Source organism: Symphalangus syndactylus, chromosome 14, assembly GCF_028878055.3.
Source record: "Symphalangus syndactylus isolate Jambi chromosome 14, NHGRI_mSymSyn1-v2.1_pri, whole genome shotgun sequence".
NCBI lineage: Eukaryota > Metazoa > Chordata > Mammalia > Primates > Hylobatidae > Symphalangus > Symphalangus syndactylus.
The window spans coordinates 96,632,143-96,656,176 of NC_072436.2; the positions used below are offsets into that span (position 1 = coordinate 96,632,143).

The 24,034-nt window shown below is 36.1% G+C and overlaps 1 protein-coding gene across 15 annotated transcripts in view; it reads left to right on the forward strand.

Moving 5' to 3' along the window:
• The window catches only part of PREPL (prolyl endopeptidase like), a 43,431-nt gene that overhangs the window by 13,564 nt on the left and 5,833 nt on the right, over nucleotides 1-24,034 (forward strand). For 7 of the 15 annotated variants that reach the window (XM_055242666.2, XM_055242668.2, XM_063618070.1 and 4 more), the window contains 9 exons: nucleotides 2,190-2,312; nucleotides 4,002-4,068; nucleotides 4,631-4,837; nucleotides 6,021-6,156; nucleotides 9,413-9,629; nucleotides 10,236-10,421; nucleotides 16,096-16,293; nucleotides 19,301-19,476; nucleotides 21,480-21,696. In XM_055242666.2, coding sequence (XP_055098641.1) covers nucleotides 2,190-2,312; nucleotides 4,002-4,068; nucleotides 4,631-4,837; nucleotides 6,021-6,156; nucleotides 9,413-9,629; nucleotides 10,236-10,421; nucleotides 16,096-16,293; nucleotides 19,301-19,476; nucleotides 21,480-21,696 — 1,527 coding nt within the window. The remainder of the gene's footprint in view (nucleotides 1-2,189; nucleotides 2,313-4,001; nucleotides 4,069-4,630; nucleotides 4,838-6,020; nucleotides 6,157-9,412; nucleotides 9,630-10,235; nucleotides 10,422-16,095; nucleotides 16,294-19,300; nucleotides 19,477-21,479; nucleotides 21,697-24,034) is intronic. The other 8 variants (XM_063618073.1, XM_063618071.1, XM_063618072.1 and 5 more) reach the window with 3 other exon arrangements.

Below are 24,034 nucleotides of genomic sequence, written 5' to 3' on the forward strand. Positions count from 1 at the left end.
GAATGTGCTAGAAGCTACAGGGTAGTAGAGAGATAATCCTGACTCTACTTCAAAAGTTTTAATGGAGATTACAGAACAGACAATCCTGAATCTAGAAATGCAAAGGCAGCTCTTACTGCTATTTTACAGTTTCAGGATAGATTTTTAGTCATGTTCTGACTTATGATGGTGATATGAGGGGATTATTGATATAGATTTCATGTCTCACCATTTTTAGTCATCTTCTGACTTATGATGGTGATATGAGGGGATTATTGATATACATATCGTGTCTCACCACTTTAAAGATAAACCATAGATGTTGTAGAAATGCTTTAAAAATGAATGAAAAATAAATATATAAGCCAGTATTTGATCTTCGAATAATTACTCAAAAAATTAACTATGGAATGAGGAAGCACACACCTATCTATAGTCCCATCTACTTGGGAGGCTGAGGCAGGAAGATTGCTTGAGCCCGGGAGTTTGAGTCCAGCCTGGACAACATAGTGAGACCCTGTCTCTTAAAAAAAATTCAGAAAATTATATGATTGTAAGTAGAGGCTAAATGATTGAGACTATCATAGCAACCATTATTGCTAATTTTAATCTAATTCAAATAATAGTGTGTCCCAAAAAAAATCTAAAAGGAAAACCTTTGTGAAAATGATTATTTTACATTTAATTTGTTTTGGTGATTTTTCTGTTATATTCTTATGTTTAATTTTAGATTGTAAACTCTTTGTAATATAAACTATATTTATAGCTTACATTCTCTACAATGTTGGTAAAGTATCATGGACATATTTATGCAATAAATACTTTCCAGCTGTTGGAGATCCTTACCAAAGACTTAAGTACCCCCTCTGGTACAAATCACTGTACAATTGTCATCTTTGGCAGAGAGCTGAAGTAAAAAATCTTGGCCAGAATTCTTTTGCTTAAACAAGGCAAACCATTGGAGTGTTGAATTATTAAACAGTTCTTAAATTTGAAAACTAAGGTTTTGCTTTATCCAAATTGTAATGATTTATATGATATTTATTTGCTTACCAGAACTCAAATAAAGCTCTTAGTTTATTAGTCACTCTTGATAAGACACAGTGAATGCTTATTTAGCTTTCATCTGTATCTCCACTTATGTTCATTAGTTTTCTATTATTTTTCCTGGTTCTTCTTTTCATAAAGTGAACATATTATTTTTCCTCAAAGAAACTGAAAAAGCTCTGCTTCATTAGGCATTAATTCCCCCTTCTTTTTTTTTGAGACAGGGTCTCACTCTGCATGCTGGAGTGCAATGGCATGATCACGCCTCACTGCAGCCTCGACCTCCTGGGCTCAGGTGATCCCTCCCACCTCAGCTTCCCAAGTAGCTGGGACTACAGGCGTGTGCCACCACACCTGGCTAAATTGTTTTGTATTTTTTTATAAAGATGGGGTCTCGCCATGTTGCCCAGGCTGATCTTGAACTCCTGGGCTCAAGTGATCCATTCTCCTTGGCCTCCCAAAATGCTGGGGTTACAGGTGTGAGCCACTGCGCCTAGCCAGTTCACTTTTCGATTTGATAAACAGTTCTGTTTTGGGGGTTAGTTATTCCCACATGAAAAGAAAATTATATCCCTTGGTTCTCAGACCCATTTAAATTAAAAAATTGAAAAAGTAAAAAATTATAGTTAATGAAATAGGAAAATACTTCTTATCACTCTGGCTGTGAATAAAATAATAGTGAACATTTATTAGTAGTGATAATGTCTTCCACTTCTTTGATATTTCCCTTCTTTTAGGAGGTCCTTCAGTACTTATAAAACTCCAAAGATTTTTTTTCTCTACCTGACTTTCCTATTAAATATGTAAAAGTTCATGGAATTTTATTTTCTCCTTAATCGTGTATAAATTTTCCCCATAGTATTTCTGAACATTCTTCTGAGCTTCTTAGTATTCCTGCTTCTTAAGGACTTATTCATCTAAAATAATAGTATAACCATCAAATGTCTATCTTATTTTCTTTGTTTACTTTTTTTAATGAAAAAGAGATCGTTTTATTGATGAGCCTAGGAAAGAACATTTAAAATCTGTGAAATGCATACTATTTAATCTTATTTCTTTTTTGTACAATGTTAGGTCTATGGTATAGACCTACTTATCTTTAAAAAGCAAAAGTTTTTTTTCCCTAGTTTGAAATATTTTGATCATAACAAAACTTTTTCCAGGATCTTCAGCCTGTTAAACAAGAAAACGAAAAACCGCTTCCAGAAAACATGGATGCATTTGAAAAAGTGAGAACAAGATTAGAAACACAGCCACAAGAAGAATATGAAATCATCAATGTGGAAGTAAGATATCTCATGTCTTTTAAAAAAAATTTTGATATTACCAATCAAGATGCAAATGAGATACCTGGTGATTTAGAGACATAATCCACATCAAAATTATACTGCTTTTGGCCTTTAAAATATGCTGAAAAACTTAAAAAGCAAAGGCTTCACAGATTGTGATCCTTTACATCTTTACATGTGATCCTTTACATCTTTCAATAAATGTAAAGATTGAAACTAAGATGAATTTTCAACTGTAATATATTAATTCTGGTTTTTGCAAACAATCAGTTCTGATTTTAAAAAAAAAATTCAAGAGATAGGGTCTCACTATGTTGCCCCGGCTGATCTTGAACTCCTGGGCTCAAGCAACCCTCCCACCTCAGCCTCCCAAAGTGCTGAGATTATAGGTGTGAGCCACCATGCCCAGCCCTGATTTAAAAATTTTTTAATGATTCTAAGGAGAAGTTCAAATAAAAGTAGTTCATACTTTGTTATTATTTGAAAATTACTTGATTGTTTTGTCTAAATTTTTTAATAAAAGGAATTCACTTAAAGTAGTATAATACCATGAAAGCCAAGTATCTGTTTAACCATTTTATGGTTATCACAATCATAAATGTTCAATCAAAATGAATTGAGGGCCAGGCGTGCAGTGGCTCATGCCTGTAATCTCAGCACTTTGGGAGGTCAAGGTGGGCAGATCACCTGAGGTCAGGAGTTTAAGATCAGCCTTGCCAACATGGTGAAACCCCATCTCTACTAAAAATACAAAAATTAGCCAGGCATGGTGGTGAGTGCCTGTAGTCCCAGCCACTCGGGAGGCTGAGGCAGGAGAATCGCTTGAACTCGGGATGCAGAGGTTGCCCTGAGCCAAGATTACGCCACTGCACTCCAGCCCAGGTGACAGAGCAAGACTCTGTCTCAAAAAAAATAAAGAAATGCACTGAATTTTTCAATAAGATTGGAAAATTGAACCACAATAGGTGAAAATCACATACATAGTAGAGTGGAAATAGTAGGTTAAGAATAAGGAACTCCAGATTCAAATTACGCCACTAACAGATAATAAATGTGTTGTAAGCCACTGAAATCATATCAACCAATCCATTACCTTTAATATGTAGGCATTAGACAAGAACACTATTTATATTTTGGTAATATTCATTCTCTCCATTTCAGATTGTATTTGTCACCCTACAGCAGGTGAAATAGTTTGTGTTAAATCAAAACTGTGTATAGTTGTTAGTGACAATATATTTTAAAGGAAAGAGTCTCAGAAAGTTATTGACTGGGTTTTCAGGCTAGTCTGAGCCACAGTTTCCTCATCTGTATCATTTTGGATTATCTTAAAGATGCCACTTGATTTCTGTTAATTGACTCCCACTGTACAGGTATCAGATGTTTCTAAAATATAGCAGAAGTGGTTTGTACAGTTGTGAGAACTGACAGATTTTGTTATACCTTTTCTTTATTGCCTCTTGTATTTATGTATTAAAAACCCCTCTAGTGGTTATGAACATATGAAAACCATATCTTATCAACTATATTGTAAAAATGGTCAATTTTATATTTCATATGTGTTCATTAGTATACTTCAACAGGTCTGTTTTTTATAAGAGGCTTCATTTCATCTTCATCTTGAAGTCAGACTATGAAAAGTTTAATTAAATTATTATTAAGTAAACTGCATGTTTCTTTTATCAGGTTAAACATGGTGGTTTTGTTTATTACCAAGAAGGTTGTTGCTTGGTTCGTTCCAAAGATGAAGAAGGTACACCACAATTTTTCTTTTTACATGCTCTAATTTTCAGATTTCATATTTTTATAGGAAATTTATTAATTTCTCAGAGATAAAAGATTTTTTTAAAGATTATTTCTGAATTTTTTTTAATGACTAGTTTTTCATCTCTGGGTTTGTGTAAGATATAGTTAGACTCAGAAGCTTTGGCAGGGAGAATGTTGACAGCATCCAGCATTTTTTGAGCATCTGCTGTGTCTTAGGTACTATGCTAGGCACTTGGCATATATTGTTGATTGTCATTTATATTCACTTAATTTCTAGGTTCTGTATGGTCTGTAAATACTAAACTAGACTATAACAATATCAAATAATGTCTCATAGGTTGATGCACAGAATAGTATTGAATAGCATAAGGTAATATTAAATAACTTATTGTCAGTTTATGTGCAAGTTAAGCTGCCATCATTGTTGAAAGAAGCTGGGATATGGCCTCTTACAGAATGGGAATTCTAATTTAAAACATTAAAATACAGTTTTAATTTTTTAAAGTACATCCTGTGAAATTATCACTTTCGTATTTTTCTTTATGCAGCAGACAATGAAAATTATGAAGTTTTATTCAATTTGGAGGAACTTAAGTTAGACCAGCCCTTCATTGATTGTATCAGAGTTGCTCCAGATGAAAAATATGTGGCTGCCAAGATAAGAACTGAGGATTCTGAAGCATCTACCTGTGTAATTATAAAGCTCAGCGATCAGCCTGTAATGGAAGCTTCTTTCCCAAATGTGTCCAGTTTTGGTAAGCCACCAACGAAAATAGTCCTCTGTGTTAAAAGGCAACAGTAACACTTTTGAAACATTTTTTTGGCCCACATGAGTGAGGGAGAAGGTGAATGCCTGATTCATATATCCCTGTGGACTGTACATCTTCCTATGTACCTCTTATTCAGGAGACCTTCCCTTACTTAATTATATATCTAGATGAGTAATTTTGAAATACTCATGTTTTTAAAAGAGTTATAATTAGAGTCCATGTTGTACAATATATTTTGATTTATCAGTAATTCTTTGCCAAATTATTATCTAGAAGAAATTTTTACACTTAAGTTGCATCTTAATATTTTATTCAACTTTAAGCGTGAATGTATTTTTTTAATTTCATGTTATCTTATAGAGCTGTTACAGCAAATTGCCCAAAGTCACTACCAAAGAACTTGGTATGTGTTGAACTAACCTATTTATCAATGGAAGCTGTGACATTTTTAGTAATAGAACTATCTTTATCATTAAGTGGTACATATGTTACATTTTGTCCTCTCTTTTCATTTTCTGCCATCATTTTCTCCATTGTTTAACTAAATGTTGTTGCAGTGAATTGAAATTATACCCTAACTACTGAATTCTAAGACATATATTTTGTACATTTTAACCTTTAAAATCATGGTGCATATTATACAATGATGACTTAAAATCACTGTCAGCCAGGTGGCAGTCATGATGTAATTGTGTGTAAAACTTCTGTTGACAGCCTCTGGTGGGATCAAGAATCAGCATTAAATTGTGTTTGGTAGTTGGAGATATCCTGTGGCTTGAAAGCAGACAGAAAAGGTTTACACATGAGAGAAAGATGCAATATTTCTTCAGACTTACAGTTTGAAGTTTTAGATTGAAACAGAACTCACCTCCTAAAAGCAAATGTGACTTTACCAATGTCTTTCCTAAGTATTGAGCATTTAGCTCTTATTTAGAAACTTGAGTACCCTGAGACTGATAACTACTTGAAACCTTGGAATGGTGTAGTAGTGGTTTATTCTCAGGAAAGCTCTCTGGCTTATATACAGCACAGATTAGATACAGTCAAATATTTAGATTTCCAGGGATAAACTTGCACATGTTCTCATTGGCATTCAAAATTAGAATGTGCTGTGCTTTTTTTTTTATGGTATGTAGGTGATTATGTATAATTCATTATTTTCTTTCAGAATGGGTAAAGGATGAGGAAGATGAAGATGTTTTATTCTACACCTTCCAGAGGAACCTTCGCTGTCATGACGTATATCGAGCCACTTTTGGTGATAACAAACGTAATGAACGCTTTTACACGGAAAAAGACCCAAGGTACTAGAATAATATAATTAAATCTTTTTCTCCAGAACCTTTCTTCAGTTATTTGAAGTACTGACCTTGGTTGACTTAAAATGTTTATTTTGGTTAGAACCAGGAATAATAAGGCTAAAACGATCATTCTTTTATTAGTTGTTTGTATTCAAAATTGGAGTCTGGTAATATTCAAAATCAGAGTAAATACAAATATATCACTAACATTTTATTAAAAACAAATTGATTTTGTGAATTACAACATAGTTCATTCATGTAAATTCCTAAAGATGACCTAGAACTGCTAGACTGTGAACAGACTGAGTCTGTTTCACCTTTGCATCTTAATTGATAAGCAGGGTGCCAGGTTTGTAAAGTGCTATTTAGTCAGTGTCTGTTGCTTAAATAAATGGTGTACTTAGATAGGTATCTCTCTTTCAAACTAAAACCCCTTGTTCCTGATGATTGCTGAGTACCTTTTAACCATTAAATTCTTAGTAATATATAGAAGAATTTAAAGTATGTGTTGCTACTAAATTATAAATTAAAACTAACTCAAAAATGTATTATTGTGCTAGGTGAAAAAATTAAATATATGTTATGGTTTCAACTGGGTAGCAAGGAAAAAAGATGCATTTTTAAAAGATTGAAAGGAAATATACCCAAAGTACTAACAATGTCTTTTTCCTGCTTTTCTTTTTTCTTTTTGTAATAAGCATTATTGTTTTTATAATCATAGAGAAAATACATTTTAAATTTAAAAATAATTGTCGATAGAAATAATTGGAAAAAAAGATTAACCTCTAGTTCTTTACATTTCTTGTATTCTCTTAGACACATTTTACCCTAGAGCCACTTGTGTTCTCACTTCCTATAACCACATATCTACCAACTATTTGATCAAGTAGTTTATTTTTCATTTGTCATCACCAAACCAAGCAAACAAAAATATATAAAAACAGCAAAGAAACTGTTGAAAATAAAGAGCAAAGTAGGGTAGGGGACTTGTGCTACAATTATATATTAAAGCATATAAAGCAACAGTAAAAATAATACAAATTGATAGACAAATAATAGAGCCTAGAATAAATAACTCTAAAACAGATCCTAGTATATATGAAAATTTATATGATAAAAGGCATCACAAGCTAATGAAAAATGAATTGGTGTTATTTTATAATGCAGTGGGAAATACTATTTGGAAAAAAATAATTTTCATCATTGTATATGTCAGCATACATTCCTAAGAGATTTAAAGAATCCATTGAGAAAAATAATTTTTTAGTAAGATGAAAATATAAGCTTTTTACTCAACTTGGTTAGAATATTTTTGAAACATAATATAAGAAATTACAAAGGGTAGTAGCAGTCTCGATTACCTAAAATATTAAACTCAAGTCAAAAACTATTGTAAATAGTTAAAATCTAGATAACAAAATGGAGGAAAGTGTTTTCAACAAAAACACACGTTAATATTCTTAATTTTTTTTTTTTTTTTTTTTGTAACAGAGTCTCACTCTGTCACCCAGACTGGAGTGCAGTGGTGCCATCTCAGCTCACTGCAACCTCTGCCTCCCAGGTTCAAGTGATTCTCCTGCCTCAGCCTCCCAAGTAGCTGGGATTACAGGCACCTGCCAACATAGCTCGCTAATTTTTGTATTTTTTGTGGAGACGGGGTTTCACCATGTTGACCGGGGTGGTCTTGAACTCCTGATCTCAGGTGATCTGCCCACTTTGGCCTCCCAAAGTGCTGGGATTACAGGTGTGAGCCACTGCGCCCAGCCAATATTCTTAATTTTTAAAGAGCTATTTACATACTAATAATTTAAACTACATTCAAAGTTTAAAATAGAGACATTTCACAAAAGAAATACGATTGACAAATAAACATGGTAATGTGATCCAATACAGAAGAAATTTTACCAAACTACAAGCAGTTGTTATTTGGGGGCATTGGGATTCTTTACATTTTTCAGTAGTTTCAGTATAAATTACTTTTATAATAAGGAAAAATATAAATATAACATTTAAAGCCACCCAGTATGTTAGTATATTGCTTCTAAGATATTATTTGATTATATTCATCAAGTCATAAAAATACACTTAATTATTAAATTAGTATTTCCATTTCTAAAAATTTGTCTTGGGAAAATAATTGTGAAGATCATGGAAGGGGAAAATATCTTCATGAATATGTTCCTTGTTATATTGTTTATTATAATGAAACATTAAAATCTAAATTTTTAAGAATTATATATTTGGTAGCCATTAAACCTGTTATAATATTAAGTAGCCATTAAAAATAATAATCACAAAGACTTTCAACTCATGTAGGGAGAAAATTGATATATGAAGTAAGAAATACAGAATCAAAAATTGTATCTATATTATAATTACATCTGTTTAAAGACATGCATAAAATATAAATATACCTTAGAAGGAAAAATAAAAAAATAAAATAGCTACGTTAATGTTTTAAATGTGTTACGTTAGTAAGATTGTGAGGAGTTTTCTTCCTATTCTACTTTGTTGTAAAAACTGGGAGAAAGTGGGGTGGGGGGAGGGGGGAGGGATAGCATTAGGAGAGATACCTAATGCTAAATGACGAGTTAATGGGTGCAGCACACCAACATGGCACATGTATACATATGTAACCTGCACGTTGTGCACATGTACCCTAAAACTTAAAGTATAATAATAAAAAAAAAGATAACAAAGCAAAACAAAACAAAACAACAAAAAAAAAACTGGGAGAAAGGTAAAAAAAATCCAAGATGCATACAGAGAAAGAAGAAAATAAAAATAACTCCGTGTCCCATTTATTCCCTATTTGTGTCTCCTATAGAAAGTTTATTTCCTCTTCTCAGCAAAAAGTTGTACTATCTACTCGTGATTGAGAAATGACGTCTGTAGTTTACCTTGAAATGCATCCAAATAAAGATGGATTAATAGATGCATAGATATGTGATAAAGTAAATATAGCAAAATGTTAGCAATGATGGAATCGAGATGGTTTTTTCAACTTTTCTGTATGTTTGAAAAACATTTATGATAAAATGTTAGAAGTAAATGATTTTGAATGCCCTTTAGGAGAAAATGAGAAAAAAATAGCTAATTGTTAAAGTTACAAGTGATATTCACTAAGGAATTATTTTTATTTCCTATCTGCGTTATAAATCTACATGTATACTGACCACCTCTGAGATACTGTCCTTAACAAGGTAGCATGCATCTGAAAAAACTGTGATCTCATGTTTCTCTCTCTCTCTCTCTCTAGCTACTTTGTTTTCCTTTATCTTACAAAAGACAGTCGTTTCCTCACCATAAATATTATGAACAAGACTACTTCTGAAGTGTGGTTGATAGATGGCCTGAGCCCTTGGGACCCACCAGTACTTATCCAGAAGCGAATACATGGGGTCCTTTACTATGTTGAACACAGAGATGATGAATTATACATTCTCACTAATGTTGGAGAGCCTACAGAATTTAAGGTAATCATGGATGCTCCTTGTTCCCATTTGGGCTGTTAAGAAGTGTCACACTTGAATCAACAACATTTCTTGCTCCAAGAGCTCATTGTTTTATAAATTGATGCCACCTTCCTATGTATAACAATCCCATTTCTTTTCCCTTAGAGCTAATGCCTCTACATATTTTAATTGTGCCTAACAGTTAGAAAATTGAAACATATTCTGTCCTGAGTTTATGTTATCCAAATCAAACTTAGTAGCTTAAAAGAGCAAACTTATAAACTCATGATTTTATAAGTTGGCAATTTGGATTGATCTCAGCTAGGCAGTTCTTCTGCTGGTATCAGCTAAGCTCTCTGATGTATCTGTACTCAGCTAGCTGTCAGTGCCCTCACAAATATCCAGTGGTTGGCTAAGCACTGGGTCATACTGTCTCGCCACCCAGCAGGCTAGTCAGGACTCATTCATATGGTTGATGGTCACACTTTATCCCTGATGCAGTTAGTTCCTTCAGCTCTTCATAAAACAGTGAGGACTAGTGTGGTCTAGTTCTCAGTGATTGCATCTCTGGATGCTGTAGCCTTCGTGTTTTCTTACCTATATGTCTTCTAACTTTGTTCCACATAGCTAATGAGAACAGCGGCTGATACCCCTGCAATTATGAATTGGGATTTATTTTTTACAATGAAGAGAAATACAAAAGTGATAGACTTGGACATGTTTAAGGATCACTGTGTTCTATTTCTGAAGCACAGCAATCTCCTTTATGTTAATGTGATTGGTCTGGCTGATGATTCAGTTCGGTCTCTAAAGGTATGTTTAATTTTCAGAAGTTAATACTGTTAATCAAAGTATATATGCAGTTTAGCTTAACAGAACATCACATTTTGAGTAGTGGCAGCAGTGTTCTATTTCTTAAAAGGAATTTAGTTTAAATGGAATTTGGCAAACTCACTGTCGGGTTTAGTAGGGTTATCTTAGAATTACTTAGAGGATCTTGCTTTTTATGCAGTTTTACTTAAAATAGTGTCTTATGGCATGGACTTCACAATTAGAGTTAAGTGCTAATATTTCTCTTTCTGTATATCCCTCTACCTCACACATCTCTACAACTTTAGGTATAGCAATAACTCAGGCCAAACTTGGTAGCTAGTGCCTAAACACTGACTGCTGCTCTCCCATCCCACATCCCCAACAGGGACAGTAGTGGTACCCACTGTGTTTTAGCCACTACATGCTTTTGTCTGCATCATCTTCTCCCTGCCAGTTTTCTTATCCGTGGGGGATGCAGGGAGCAAACTTCGGTTTCTTTGAGCGTAGGAGTAGTAGTGGTCTCCACAGCAGCACAGAAGGGTAATAGTGGCAAGACTGCTTGGCAAGCTGGCTAGTGGATACTGCTTGTGGCTACCAGGAAAGATAACCTGCCTTCACAAGTACACTTGCTAAAATTGGTGAATGACAACCTTATTGCCTAGTTTTAAAGCAGCATTAACATGTGAGTTAAGGTAGTAGGCACTGAAGGGAAGAGGATGGCTTCCATTTTGTTCGATATGAAAAGAGTTATTGAGCCAGTTGATGAGCAGACAGCATAGACCACTTATACCTCCCTAACTCCAGTATTCTTAAAACTTCTGTCAAAATGCAATTTCAGTCATTTCAGTGGCTTTTTATTGAACTTTTATGTGCACAATACTGTATCGAGCATTGCAGAGTCGAAAGCTGTTAAAGCAGAATATCCTAGCCTTAAGGAAGATATAGTTAATCATAAGATTAGACTAGTACACAAAGATTAAGTATATCACGGATTTAAATAAGTAGTATCAAAAACATAAAATGTGCTGTGGGGCTCAAACTAGAGAAAGAAGGCCCAGGAAAGCTTTTGGTAAAGTTGGTCGAATGTGAAATAAACCAGAGAGGAGAGATAGGATTTTGACAAGTGGAGAGGGGATGGTATTCCAAGATGAAAAAGCCATCAAATGAAGCTCTGTGCTCTGACATTCAGAAAATGTTTAGGGAACTGTTAATTGTTCTGTTTTATTAAAGCACTATACATTTCTGGGGGATGAAGCCATGATTTGACTTTTTGTGAGTGTCAATATGAGGAATTTATTAATTATGAAAGGTAACATTTGAAGTTTTTGAGCAGGGGAATGGTTTGAGGAGTGGCAGCCATATTAGGATACACTAAACCAAAAAGAAGTAAGGGGCAGGAAGCTAGTTTTGAGACTGTGTTATTGGTGTAAATAAGAAATAACAAGGGCCTGAAATAACTGAAATTCTCCAGCTACTCCCTAAAATCAAAAGATCAAATGTAATGTCCAGTCTCTTAGAACACTGTGTAAGTGTCCTAAAACCAAAATGGTGATTGACTTGAGGGATGTCCTTATTGTCTTCATCTGCCGGAGTGCAAAGTATTTCTTTTCACTTGCTAATTTTTAAAATTTTAATATTATTATTTTAAATAGCATTTCTTTTTTTTTAAACTTTTACTTTCAGGGGTACATGTGCAGGTTGGTTTAATAGATAAATTGTCTGCCACAGGGGTTTGATATACCTATTATTTTGTCACCCAGGTAATAAGCATAGTATCCAATAGGTAGTTTTTCAATCCTCACCCTCCTTCAACCCTCAGGTAGGCCCCAGCGTCTATTATTCTCTTCCTTGTGTCCATATGGACACAATGTCTAGCTCCCACTTATAAGTGAGAACATGTGGTGTTTGATTTTCTGTTCCTCTGTTGGCTTGCTTAGGATAATGGCCTCCAGCTTCATCCATGTTGCTGCAAAGAACATTATCTCTTTTTTATGGCTACGTAGTATTCTATGGTATATGTGTACCACATTTTCTGTATCCAGTCTATCATTGATGGACATTTAGGTTAATTCCATGTCTTTGCTATTGTGATGAACATAATGTGTGCATGTGCCTTTATGGTAGAGCGATTTGTATTCCTTTGGTTATATACCCAATAATGGTATTGCTGAGTCAAATAATAGTTCTGTTTTACATTCTTTGAGAAATTCCCAAACTGCTTTCCACAGTGGCTGAACTTACATTTCCACTAGCAGTGTATAAGCTTTCCCTTTTTTCCACAGCCTCGCCAGCATCTGTTATATTTTGACTTTTTAACCACAGTCATTCTAACTGATGTGAGATGGTATCTCATTGTGGTTTCGATTTGCATTCCTCTAATGATTAGTGATGTTGAGCATTTTTTTCATGTGCTTGTTGGCTGCGTGTATGTCTTTTAAAAATGTCTGTTCATGTCCTTTGCCCACTTTTTTATGGTGTTGGGGTTTTTTTCTGTTTTTGTTTGTTTGTTTTACTTGTTAATTTAAGTTCCTTATAAATTCTGGATACTAGACCTTCGTCAGATGCATAGTTTGTGAATATTTTCTCCCATTCTGTAGGTTGTCTATTTACTCTGTTGATAGTTTATTTTGCTGTGCTGGAGCTCTTTAGTTTCCAGTTGCTGATTTTTGTTTTTGTTGCAATTGCTTTTGGCATCTTTGTCATAAAATCTTTGCCTTTGCGTAGAATTATATTTCCTAGGTTTTCTTCAAGGGTTTTTATAGTCTTAGGTTTTACATTTAAGTCTTTAATTCATCTTGAGTTGATTTGTATATATGGTATAAGGAAGGGGTCCAGTTTTCAATCTTCTGCCTATGGCTAACCATTTACATGTTAACTGGTGCCAAATTTAGACATCTTCAATTGGGAAACTGGTGGAGCATCTATTCTTATTTCAATCTGTATGAATAAGAATGGGAGAGAATATGTAATTTCTAGCAATGCACTTGTTACAACAAAATTCTATGTCAGGAAAGTTAGAAATGTCATGTGGAGTTTACTCTGCTATATGATTTGACTTCTAAGTAAATATGACCTTTTATATTTTTTGTAAGTATTCTTAAAGATATGCCCCAGTTTCCATGGTTTTAAATTCCATTGGAACAAACATTATGTCTTTAATTTATTCTGTATCTTTTATCTCTTCATTTTCTGACCCTTCCCAAATGATAGTACCTATTACAACTTTTATAATGTTCTAGTCATCATCAAATGGAATTAAATACTACTTGATCTTTCTGGTTAGTACCTGGTATATAATAAAGAGAATTTTATAGATCAGACCCTTTTTATGAACCGGAATAATATTAATTAATATCCATAGACAGTGCCATACACAAAAGACAAAATCTTTAACCAACGCGTGAGTGCATTATAAAATATTTCTATATGCAATATCTCTGCCTGGTGGGCACTTGATTAAAAGATCTTTTTAAATTCAATCTCAGCCTGTAATCCCAGCACTTTGGGAGACCAAGGCAGGCGGATCACCTGAGGTCAGGAGTTCAAGACCACCCTGGCCAACATGGCAAAACCCTTTCTCTACTAAAAATACAAAAAATATAAAATACAAAAAATACTAAAAGTACAAAAACTAGCCAGGCGTGGTGGCAGGCGCCTATAGTCCCAGCTATTCTGGAGGCTGAAGCAGGAGAGTCGCTTGAAGCCAAGAGGTGGAGGTTGCAGTGAGCCGAGATCACGCCACTGCATTCCAGCCTGGGTGCAAGAGCGAGACTCCGTCTCTAAATAAATAAATAAATTATATCTTAGCAATAGAAATGTAAAACCCTTCACATACTTGCCTCCCATCCTTGGTCATCATGCCATCAGTATTTTCTGGAAGTATTTTTTTTTTTGGTCACAAAAAGAAGTTATGATATTTAATTTAGGCCAGTTGGGACGTTTTTTACTGTATGCTAACAGTTTTATTTAGAGGAGGAGTCTGCATATTCAGACCAATTTTCTTTCGGCATGTATGTCTTATTCTTTTGATGATGAAATAACTATAGTTTGCTGGTAGAGTGCTAAAACTGAACCCATTTCTGTCAGGTATCTAAGGAATGTCTCCCTATCCCCTGGCCTACTTACTCTCTGGTGCTGTCCGTTAATATACACAGATACACTGCAGGCTTATCTCAATAAGAAATGTGGCTTAAGATATCCTTGAGTTAGTTAATACTTATATCTGCATTAGCTGGATGAACTTTTAAAAGTCCATAGCCTTGAAACAGTTTTTATTATGATTAAAACATTAATGTTGGTCCCATTAGTTTTAGAAAAACACCAAAAATACTTTTTGATTTATTGGAACCACTTGGTCTAAAGCTAAGACAGCTTACTACATGGGTCACATAGAGACTGTCCTGAAGTCTCACCAAAGGGCAGAAAAACTTGAGCTTCCATGGGCTAAGGAACCTTGTACCCTCGCTCTGAGGCCTGGTTATGAGGTTTGTAGCAGTGCTTCCTTTTTTTCCCTCTCAAGTCTCAGTTTGCTTGCTTATAACTATGCTACCAGATTTATCAATTTTTGTTTACATTTTACTCTCCAGCTATGGCTTAAATTTAAATAGACAAGTTATCCTTTAAAACAACCCTCAATGTGAGAAGCATACATTAGGAGCTTTTAGAGATTGCAGATGTGTGTCCTTATTAGTGTTTCATGAAAATAGATTTTTTTTTATTAATAAGAAATTTGCTCAGAGAACGTAAACTCTGGCTGTAGTTGCTGCAGTTGGAATGGTATCCTCTTTATGCACAAATCCTCGGCTGCCCTTTTTCAATAGTGCCCACCAGTGATGTTTCTGTGCCTCTGATTTTCTAAGGAATTTGCTCTTTCTACAATTAGGAAAAGAAAGGCAATTTTCTTTTGATGTTCTGCCTCTCAGTACCATTTCTAACACTCTGTCAACCTGCTTACCAGAGTTCTTTAAAAGGTGTAAGAGGGATGTTAGTGCAAGGCTTGAAGCTGGACCCTGCTGCTCTGAGAGAATAAATTTTGATTCCTTTCCTTTTTTCTTAAAGTTAAGAACCTTGAGTATAATAGCTGTGAGTCTCTCAGAGTAGATGTGCCAGAAGAGGTTTTGTTCTGCACAATGGTTAGCCTAGGAGCTAAAAGTTAGAAACAAATTGCAAATGCCTTGATGCTGCTGAGCCCGTTTATAGCCGTGAAATAATAACTGTCATCACTGTGGCTGTCCAGGCAGCAGGGTAAGGACTAGTGGGTAAATTATGAAAAACACAGGCATGTGAGGGATTTCATGTTCTTTGAGAACAGAGATCTTGGCAGTGTCGGTGGGTTCTGGAATTACTATTTGATTTGCTCTTATTCTTCCATTTTACTATTTTATTATCCAAGATTATACCCCAAAATAAACTTTTATGTTAAAGGCAATTTCATAAGCTAGAACTGTGATAAATCATTTTCCTATAGTTTGTCTTATTTTATTGGTCATAATGTACAGTTTTGTTTTTTACTTGAAATATATGTTGTTGTGATAAAGTAATCCTTGAATGAGGCATCGTGTGGTAACAAAAAATAAACTAGATATCCACGTCATCTTGTTTGGAGAAGACATAGAAATTTAATTAATGATACTTGGTGGCCTAAAGAATAAAAATAGCTGTTTTATTTATTTAGCTCCCTCCTTGGGCCTGTGGATTCATAATGGATACAAATTCTGACCCAAAGAACTGCCCCTTTCAACTTTGCTCTCCAATACGTCCCCCAAAATATTACACATACAAGTTTGCAGAAGGCAAACTGTTTGAGGAAACTGGGCATGAAGACCCAATCACAAAGACTAGTCGTGTTTTACGTCTAGAAGCCAAAAGCAAGGTAGGTCTTGTAATCTTCACTTTCAGCTCCCATTTACTGAAAGCATACCGTTTGCCAGATGCCATGCAGTTGTTGGAGTTACATTAGCACGGTTTCCTAATGTAGATTTCTTAGACCATAGTAATACCCAAATGACTTTAGGGGTACGTGAATTTTTTTCAACCTTAATACTCATGTTTGTTTTAACATGGATTAGAAAATTTATAGCATGTCAAGCTTTTATTTTACATGTTTATATCTGATTTTTTAAAGTTCATTTTAGGAAAAAATTAATAGAGTTGGTATGTAGTTATGGCAAAAATTGTGAAGGTGGTAGTTGACTAGAGTAAACTAGACTGATACAGTCCCTGCACTCGTGGAGCTTACATCTAGCAGGAAAGATGACATGTTTAAAAAGTCATTAATAATGTACTGACTGCTGCAAAGGAAGACATACTGAGTACAGTGGGAGCATAGAGCAAAGGGATTTTACCTAGTCTAGAGAGTTCAGGGAAGTTTTCTCCAAGGAAGTTATGTCTCAGGTAAGACCACTAGGATGATTAAGAGTAAACTGGAAAGGAGACAGGGGATTCCATTTTGTATAGAGGCCCTGAATTTGGGGAGAAATTATACAATTCAAGAAGTGTAGGGCTGGCTGGGCACAGTGGCTCACGCCTGTAATCCCAGCACTTTGGGAGGCTGAGGCAGGCCGATCACAAAGTCAGGAGGTCGAGACCAGCCTGGCCAACATGGTGGAACCCCATCTCTACTAAAAATACCAAAAATTAGCTGGGCATGGTGGCAGGTGCCTGAAATCTCAGCTACTCGGGAGGCTGAGGCAGGAGAATCCTTTGAACCCAGGAGACAGAGGTTGCAGTGAGCCAAGACCTCGCCACTGCACTCCAGCCTACAGAAGAAGTGTAGGGCTAGGCACAGTGGCTCAAACTTGTGATCCCAACACTTTGGGAGGCCAAGCTGGGAGGATCACTTGAGCCCAGAAGTTAGAAACCAACCTGGGCAGTATAGTGAGACCTCATCTCTACAAAAACCAAAAATATTAGCCAGGCCTGGTGGCATATGCTTGTAGTCCCTGCTTCTTGGGAAGCTGATGTGAGAGGATTGCTCAAGTCCAGGAGATTGAGGCTGCAGTGAGCTGTGATTGCGCCATTGCATTCCAGCCTGTGTGACAGAGTAAGATCCTGTCTCAGAAAAAAAACAAATATAAAGGAGGCCATTATGGTCAAAATCAAGTAAAAGAGGGAAGATTGGCAGGGTGAGTAGAGAGAGATGAGACATAGAAAAGGAAATAACAAATATCCATATTCCAGGTATACTGAATATACAGAATTTACAAATTTATGCAAGTAGGGAACAAATTAATATATAAACTATAGCCTTGAATTTAAGGAAACTTCAGACTTTAGAATACCTTATATCAGATAATTTCATATGTGCTGACACAATGAATTACAACACAAGCCTTTTATGCTTAGGAATTTTTTTCTTTAATTCATTTATTTTTCTCTGACAATCTAAGTAAATATTAATATTTTATATTACAAAAGCAATACATGCTTGTTGAACAGATGCAAAAATACAGAACAAATAAATCTTAAATGACTACTTCTCAGTACCATTTGCTTGCTGCACCTCTTAGAAATAATCATTGTTACCCACTTAGTGTATTATCTTTTAGATAGGTTTTGTTTGGTTTTACAAACATGGAATTATACTAGTCTATCAAAATGTTGTAATTATTGGACCCGAAATGGAAAGAACAGTTAAGCGCCATGTTCTTGGAGAGCCAAGAGGGGAGAAGGGAAGCAGCTGCTGAATGGAAGCGCTATACCTTTCCACAGGCATTTTAGTACTGCTGGCAAACCCAGATCCAGCCCATCACAGGAGTAGCTACTATTTTACCTCTTCCTTTCAAGTTTTCAACAAGCAAGTTTTTCTGATTGTATAATTGAAGTTGGGGAAGAGGTGGGAGATGAAAAGACCAAGATTGTTTTATAGAAATTAATCTACATCAAGTTTTACAAAAGTGAATCTTACTAAAAGTGAAAGTTAACAATGTCATAACAACTTGGGTATTTTAAAGAAGAATGAAAGGAGGATTTCCTCCTTATTTGATAACATTTTGCTGTCTCCAGTTATTGCCCCAAAGTGAAGTTTTCAAAATGAGAATGAAAATACGAAGAGTGACTTGGTTATATTATTTATTTTCTTTATGTAAACTAGTGCTATTTCATTAGTTTAAGCAGGGTGAAAACCAATTTATCTTTTTTCTATGAAAGGTAGATCAGAATTAGTTCTTTTGTCTCTTCAGAGACTGCCTAGTTTCAGTCAACTGGAATTGATGAGTTTTAGCTACATTGGGGGATGGATACATAACCTACCAGTAACTTAGTAACTCTACAAATAATTTAACTTACTTTAACCCTACAAAGGATTTTACCTAAAAATTTTAAAACCACTTTAAATTTTTTTTTAATAAAGTTAAATGGGCCTTTGAAGAGGATTGTGGTAGTTATCAGTAACATCAGTAAGATTTCAAGTGTTAATGGTTGAGAATTCCAACTATAGAGGATAGAAAATTGAGCTGATGAGACTTTAGTCAGCATATTTGTAGATACTCAAAAGTGAGAAATGCCAGTATCTAGCTCTTAGTCATAGGAAGGATGCTATACTAGGACTTCTAACCTTGGTAAGTATTTTGGTTTCATCTGAAAATTTAAAATTATAGTAGGTAGTGAAGAACGCTTTAAAATTACATTATCGTCATGAAAAGCTGCATTTAAATCTTGCTGCTCTTTTCTGGTTAATACTGTAGGACAGCAAGGTAGCTGAAACCAAAAGCCATGATGTATTTTTAGAGACCGTAATTCTTTTTCTTACACAAATTTGTGCTCAACATCAATAGGTAGCATGTAAGTGGGGACAGTGCACCTCAATGTATTTTAAATTGGGATAAAACTGTTATTATGAAAGACTCTTCTTTACATACATAGTAATTCTTCATTTCTAGGATGGAAAATTAGTGCCAATGACTGTTTTCCACAAAACTGACTCTGAGGACTTGCAGAAGAAACCTCTCTTGGTACATGTATATGGAGCTTATGGAATGGATTTGAAAATGAATTTCAGGCCTGAGAGGCGGGTCCTGGTGGATGATGGATGGATATTAGCATACTGCCATGTTCGGTGAGTCAGTATATTTTACCTGGCATGTAAGTGCTAGACCATTGTGACAGATGTCAAGAATAGCAATATATCAGGGAACAAAAGCTTACTTTTTTCATTTTTATTATTCAATTTATGTATTCCTAAACCAGTGCTGGTGAAACTTGATTCTGTAACAGATTAGTTGATCCAAAAAGCAAAAGGATAGGTTTTTAGGATTTTTGCATAGAGGTACCAGACTGTACTTATTTAGTAATATTATTCCCATTCAATTCTCCTGAATTTAGGTTTAAGTAGCCTCTCAATCTGAACTCCTGTTTTCCATTTAACTTCCATTTTATTTCAGCTGTTTTCAAGACAAATATTATTTTGTATTTCTGCTTAAAATTCTTCTCCACCTCCCCATCTCTAGAACAAAGTCCAGATTCCCCAGTATAATACTCCTAATGGTCTGATTAATCTCTGTAGTGGCACTTATCATCAGATCCTTTTTTTTTTTTTTTTAAGACAGTTTTGCTTTGTCACCCAGGCTGGAGTGCAGTGGCACAATCTCGGCTCACTGCAACCTCTGCCTCCCAGGTTCAAGTGATTCTCATGCCTCAGGCTCCTGAGTAGCTGGGACTACAGGCACACACCACCACACCGTCTGATTTTTTTTTTTTTTTTTGAGATGGAGTCTCGCTGTGTCACCCAGGCTGGAGTGTGCAGTGGCATGATCTTGGCTCACTGCGGCCTCTGCCTCCAGTTCAAGCGATTCTCCTGCCTCAGCCTCCCGAGTAGCTGGGATTACAGGCGCCTGCTATAACTCCCGACTAATTTTTGAAATTTTAGTAGAGATGGGTTTTCACCATGTTGGCCGGGCTGGTCTGGAACTCCTGACCTCAAGTGATCCACCTGCCTCAGCCTCCCAAAGTGCTGGGATTACAGGCATGAGCCACCGCACCAGCCTAATTTTTTTGTATTTTAGTAGAGATGGTTTTCCAATGTTGCCCAGGCTGGTCTCGAACTCCTGAGCTCAGGCAATCCGCCTGCCTCAGCCTTCCAAAGTCATGTCCTTTTATTTTTTTTATTTTGTTTTGTATTTTTTTGAGATGGCGTCTCATTCTGTCTCCCAGGCTAGAGTGCAGTGGCGCGATCTCCGCTCACTGCAACCTCCGCCTCCCAGGTTCAAGTAATTCTCCTGCCTCAGCCTCCCGAGTAGTTGGGATTATAGGCATGCACCACCACACCTGGCTAATTTTTTCTATTTTTGGGAGAGACGGGGGTCTCACCATGTTGGCCAGTCTGGTCTCAAACTCCTGACCTCAAGTGATCTGCCCACCTCAGCCTCCCAAAGTGCAGGGATTACAGGTGTGAGGCACTATGCCCAGCCCCCGCAAAGTCATGTCTTTTAAATGACATGCTCTGTCACCTCCTTGCCCTTATACATGCTGTGCCATATCTGTGTCTTAATGCCTTTTCTTTGCCTTCTGGAAACTCAAATTTTTCCTTCACAACTCAGTTTAGGTAGCATCTCCTTAAAAGCATTTGTGTTCCTGACTCGTATATATACCCCTCACCTGGCAGATGGATGTTCTTTCCTCTGCTCCTGTAATACCTTAAATACACTTGTGTTATGGCAGTGACCACAATGCTGGGTAAGTCATTATTTTCTTACCCCACAAAATTACTATCTTCTCCAGGGTAGGGGATTTTCCTTTGTTTCTACTTTTAAGGTCTGTACTTAATCCCTAATAAATGGGCAGACACTCAAAATATATTTATTGAATCAATTCTGGATTGTCTGTATCAGGAGTTGGCAAACCTTTTTCTCTAAAGAGCTACATAGTCACATTTTAGGCTTTGCAGGCCGCATACAGTTTCTGTTGCACATTCCTTGTTTTCACTCAACCTTTAAAAAGCAAAAACCGTTCTTAGCTCCAGGGCCACACAAAAACAGGCCTCCAGGTGTAGTTTGCTGACCCCAGCCTACATCATTAACATTTTTTTTTTTCCACTAAAACTTTTTTGCCCTTCAATTTCAGGGGTGGTGGTGAGTTAGGCCTCCAGTGGCACGCTGATGGCCGCCTAACTAAAAAACTCAATGGCCTTGCTGACTTAGAGGCTTGCATTAAGACGCTTCATGGCCAAGGCTTTTCTCAGCCAAGTCTAACAACCCTGACTGCTTTCAGTGCTGGAGGGGTGCTTGCGGGAGCATTGTGTAATTCTAATCCAGAGCTGCTGAGAGCAGTGACTTTGGAGGTGAGTATGTTCTGTCTCTACTGTTTATGGAATGGGGGAGGTGTGAAGCCATAGGCTACTCTAAGAAAAACATTTTTGGGCTGGCGCAGCGGCTCATGCCTGTAATCCCAGCACTTTGGGAAGCTGAGGTAGGAGTTCAAGACCAGCCTGGGCAACATGGCAAGACCCTGTCTCTGCAAGAAATTAAAAAAAAAAAAAAAAACTACCCAGGCTTGTTGGTAAGAGGATCGCTTAAGAGGTTGAGGCTGCAGTGAACCACTGTAATCCAGCCTGGGCAACAGAGTGAGACCGTGTCAAAAAAAAAGGAAAGAAAAACATTTCTGTTAGTTTTACCATAGCATAGGAGTATAACAAAGCTTTTAAGTTTTAAACTCAGAATTATAGCTTGAGGAGAACTTCTAAAGTTATTTTAATCCAACTATTAACCCTTATTCTTCTCTGACAGTGTTCTTTATTATCCTTAAGGCTTTCCACGGAAAGATATTAATGGCTATTTCCATTGTTCATTTGTATTTGTAAGCACATTTAGAATTGGTGAAAAAGCACTGAAGCATATATGAGTCCCAGTTGAGAAAGCCAGGCAAAGCACGCTGTGACTCTGGAATGCACTGAGTCCTTTGGCTCCTGGTCACCTTGACAGGCTACTGCCCATCAACATTTCAGTCCTAGATTTATAGGCTCTTTATTTTTATATAGTCCATTCTTAATGGTCGTTTGGGCATAGTTTTTCTGTATTTTAATTGAAATATCTTACCCTGTTCTGAAAATGATTTTTTCCAGTGTCAGAAATTATGAAGTTACATTATAGCAGTTGGTTTCACTGCTATCATTCTCCTACTTCCTGGTTACTCTGAAAAATAATGACTGAGATGGGAGAGAGTAAATTATTTTCAGGATTTTTTGAGGTTGGGGAGTTTATACTGTGGGCTTGTAAATAAGGGTTAAATAGTAGTCATCTGTAAGTCTATTTTTTAAAAACAGAAAAATGTGGATAATAAAAAACCTATGCACAAAGATAATAATGGCAGAATTATTTACAGTTTAAAAAGCAACTAGCTTTTGACTTTTAGAAATTTAAAAGGAAATAATAAGAAGGATATTTATCCTAGGTTGCTTATTATAGTGAAGACTAGGAGACAACTTTTTATACATGTGTAAGTCAAATTCTTAATTGTAAGCACCAAAAATCAACCCTAATTTAAGCAGAAAAGGGATTAAAGGGCATTAGGAAAATGTAGGTATGTTCAGACCAGTGTTACAGGCTTCAGAGCCAAAGGCATAGAATTGGCCCAGTGAAGCTATTACTGCCACCACTGCCAAGCACAAATCACCTCACACTGCCAGTGCTACTTCTAGAGCTGGATATAGCTGTGACACTTTTGCCAGAATAAATTATCTGTGATCACTGCTTCTTTGAATCACTAACTTACCATGCAGAGTGTAAAGCACGTGTCTGGTTGATAGACCCAAGTCACACATGGGTCACACAGCTACTCCCAAGCTGCAGGGAAAAATGGGAAAGAGAATGTCTAGCATTTAGTATCTCTACAGTGAGAGGCAGGCTCTAGCTGATAAGGTTGGTGGTTTTTCAAATGCAAATAAGTTCAGATGGTAGGCAGCCAAAAAGAATTACAGATGATTTACTATACTTGGTTAATGTTAATACGAGAGAAAGCTAAAAAGTATGTTAACAGAAGAAAATAAAGCTAAGTGAAAAATACAGCCTTCATTTTTGTTTTGTTGTTTTTGTGCGGTTTTTGTTTTTTTGTTTTGTTTTGTTTTGTTTTGTTTTTTGAGTCAGAGTTTTGCTCTTTCAGCCAGGCTGGAATGCAATGGCGCACGAACACAGCTCACTACAGCCTCGACCTCTGGGGCTCGGGTGATCCTCCCACCTCAGCCTCCTGAGTATCTGGGACTACAGGCATGTGCCACCATGCCCTGCTCATTTTTGTGGTTTGTTGTTGTTTTGTAGAGATGGGGTTTTACCATGTTACCCAGGCTAGTTTCAAACTCCTGGGCTCAAGTGATTTGCCCACCTCAGCCTCCCAACGTGCTGGGATTACAGGCATGAGCCACCATGTGCGACCCAGCCTTCATTTTATTAAATTTTGTAACACTAATTATAAGCCAATGGGTTGTTTTCTCTTCTTTCATCTTGGATATTTTCCAGAGTTTCTTTACTTAGTGTTTTTTGCTTTTAATATAGAACGTCCAACTGGTGAAAAAGACCTTGTTGTGTGTTTTTTTCATTTAAAAATTTTTAATTATGGTAAAATACCATAAAATTTACCATCTCAACCATTTTTAAGTGAATAGTTCAGTAGTGGTAAGTGCATTC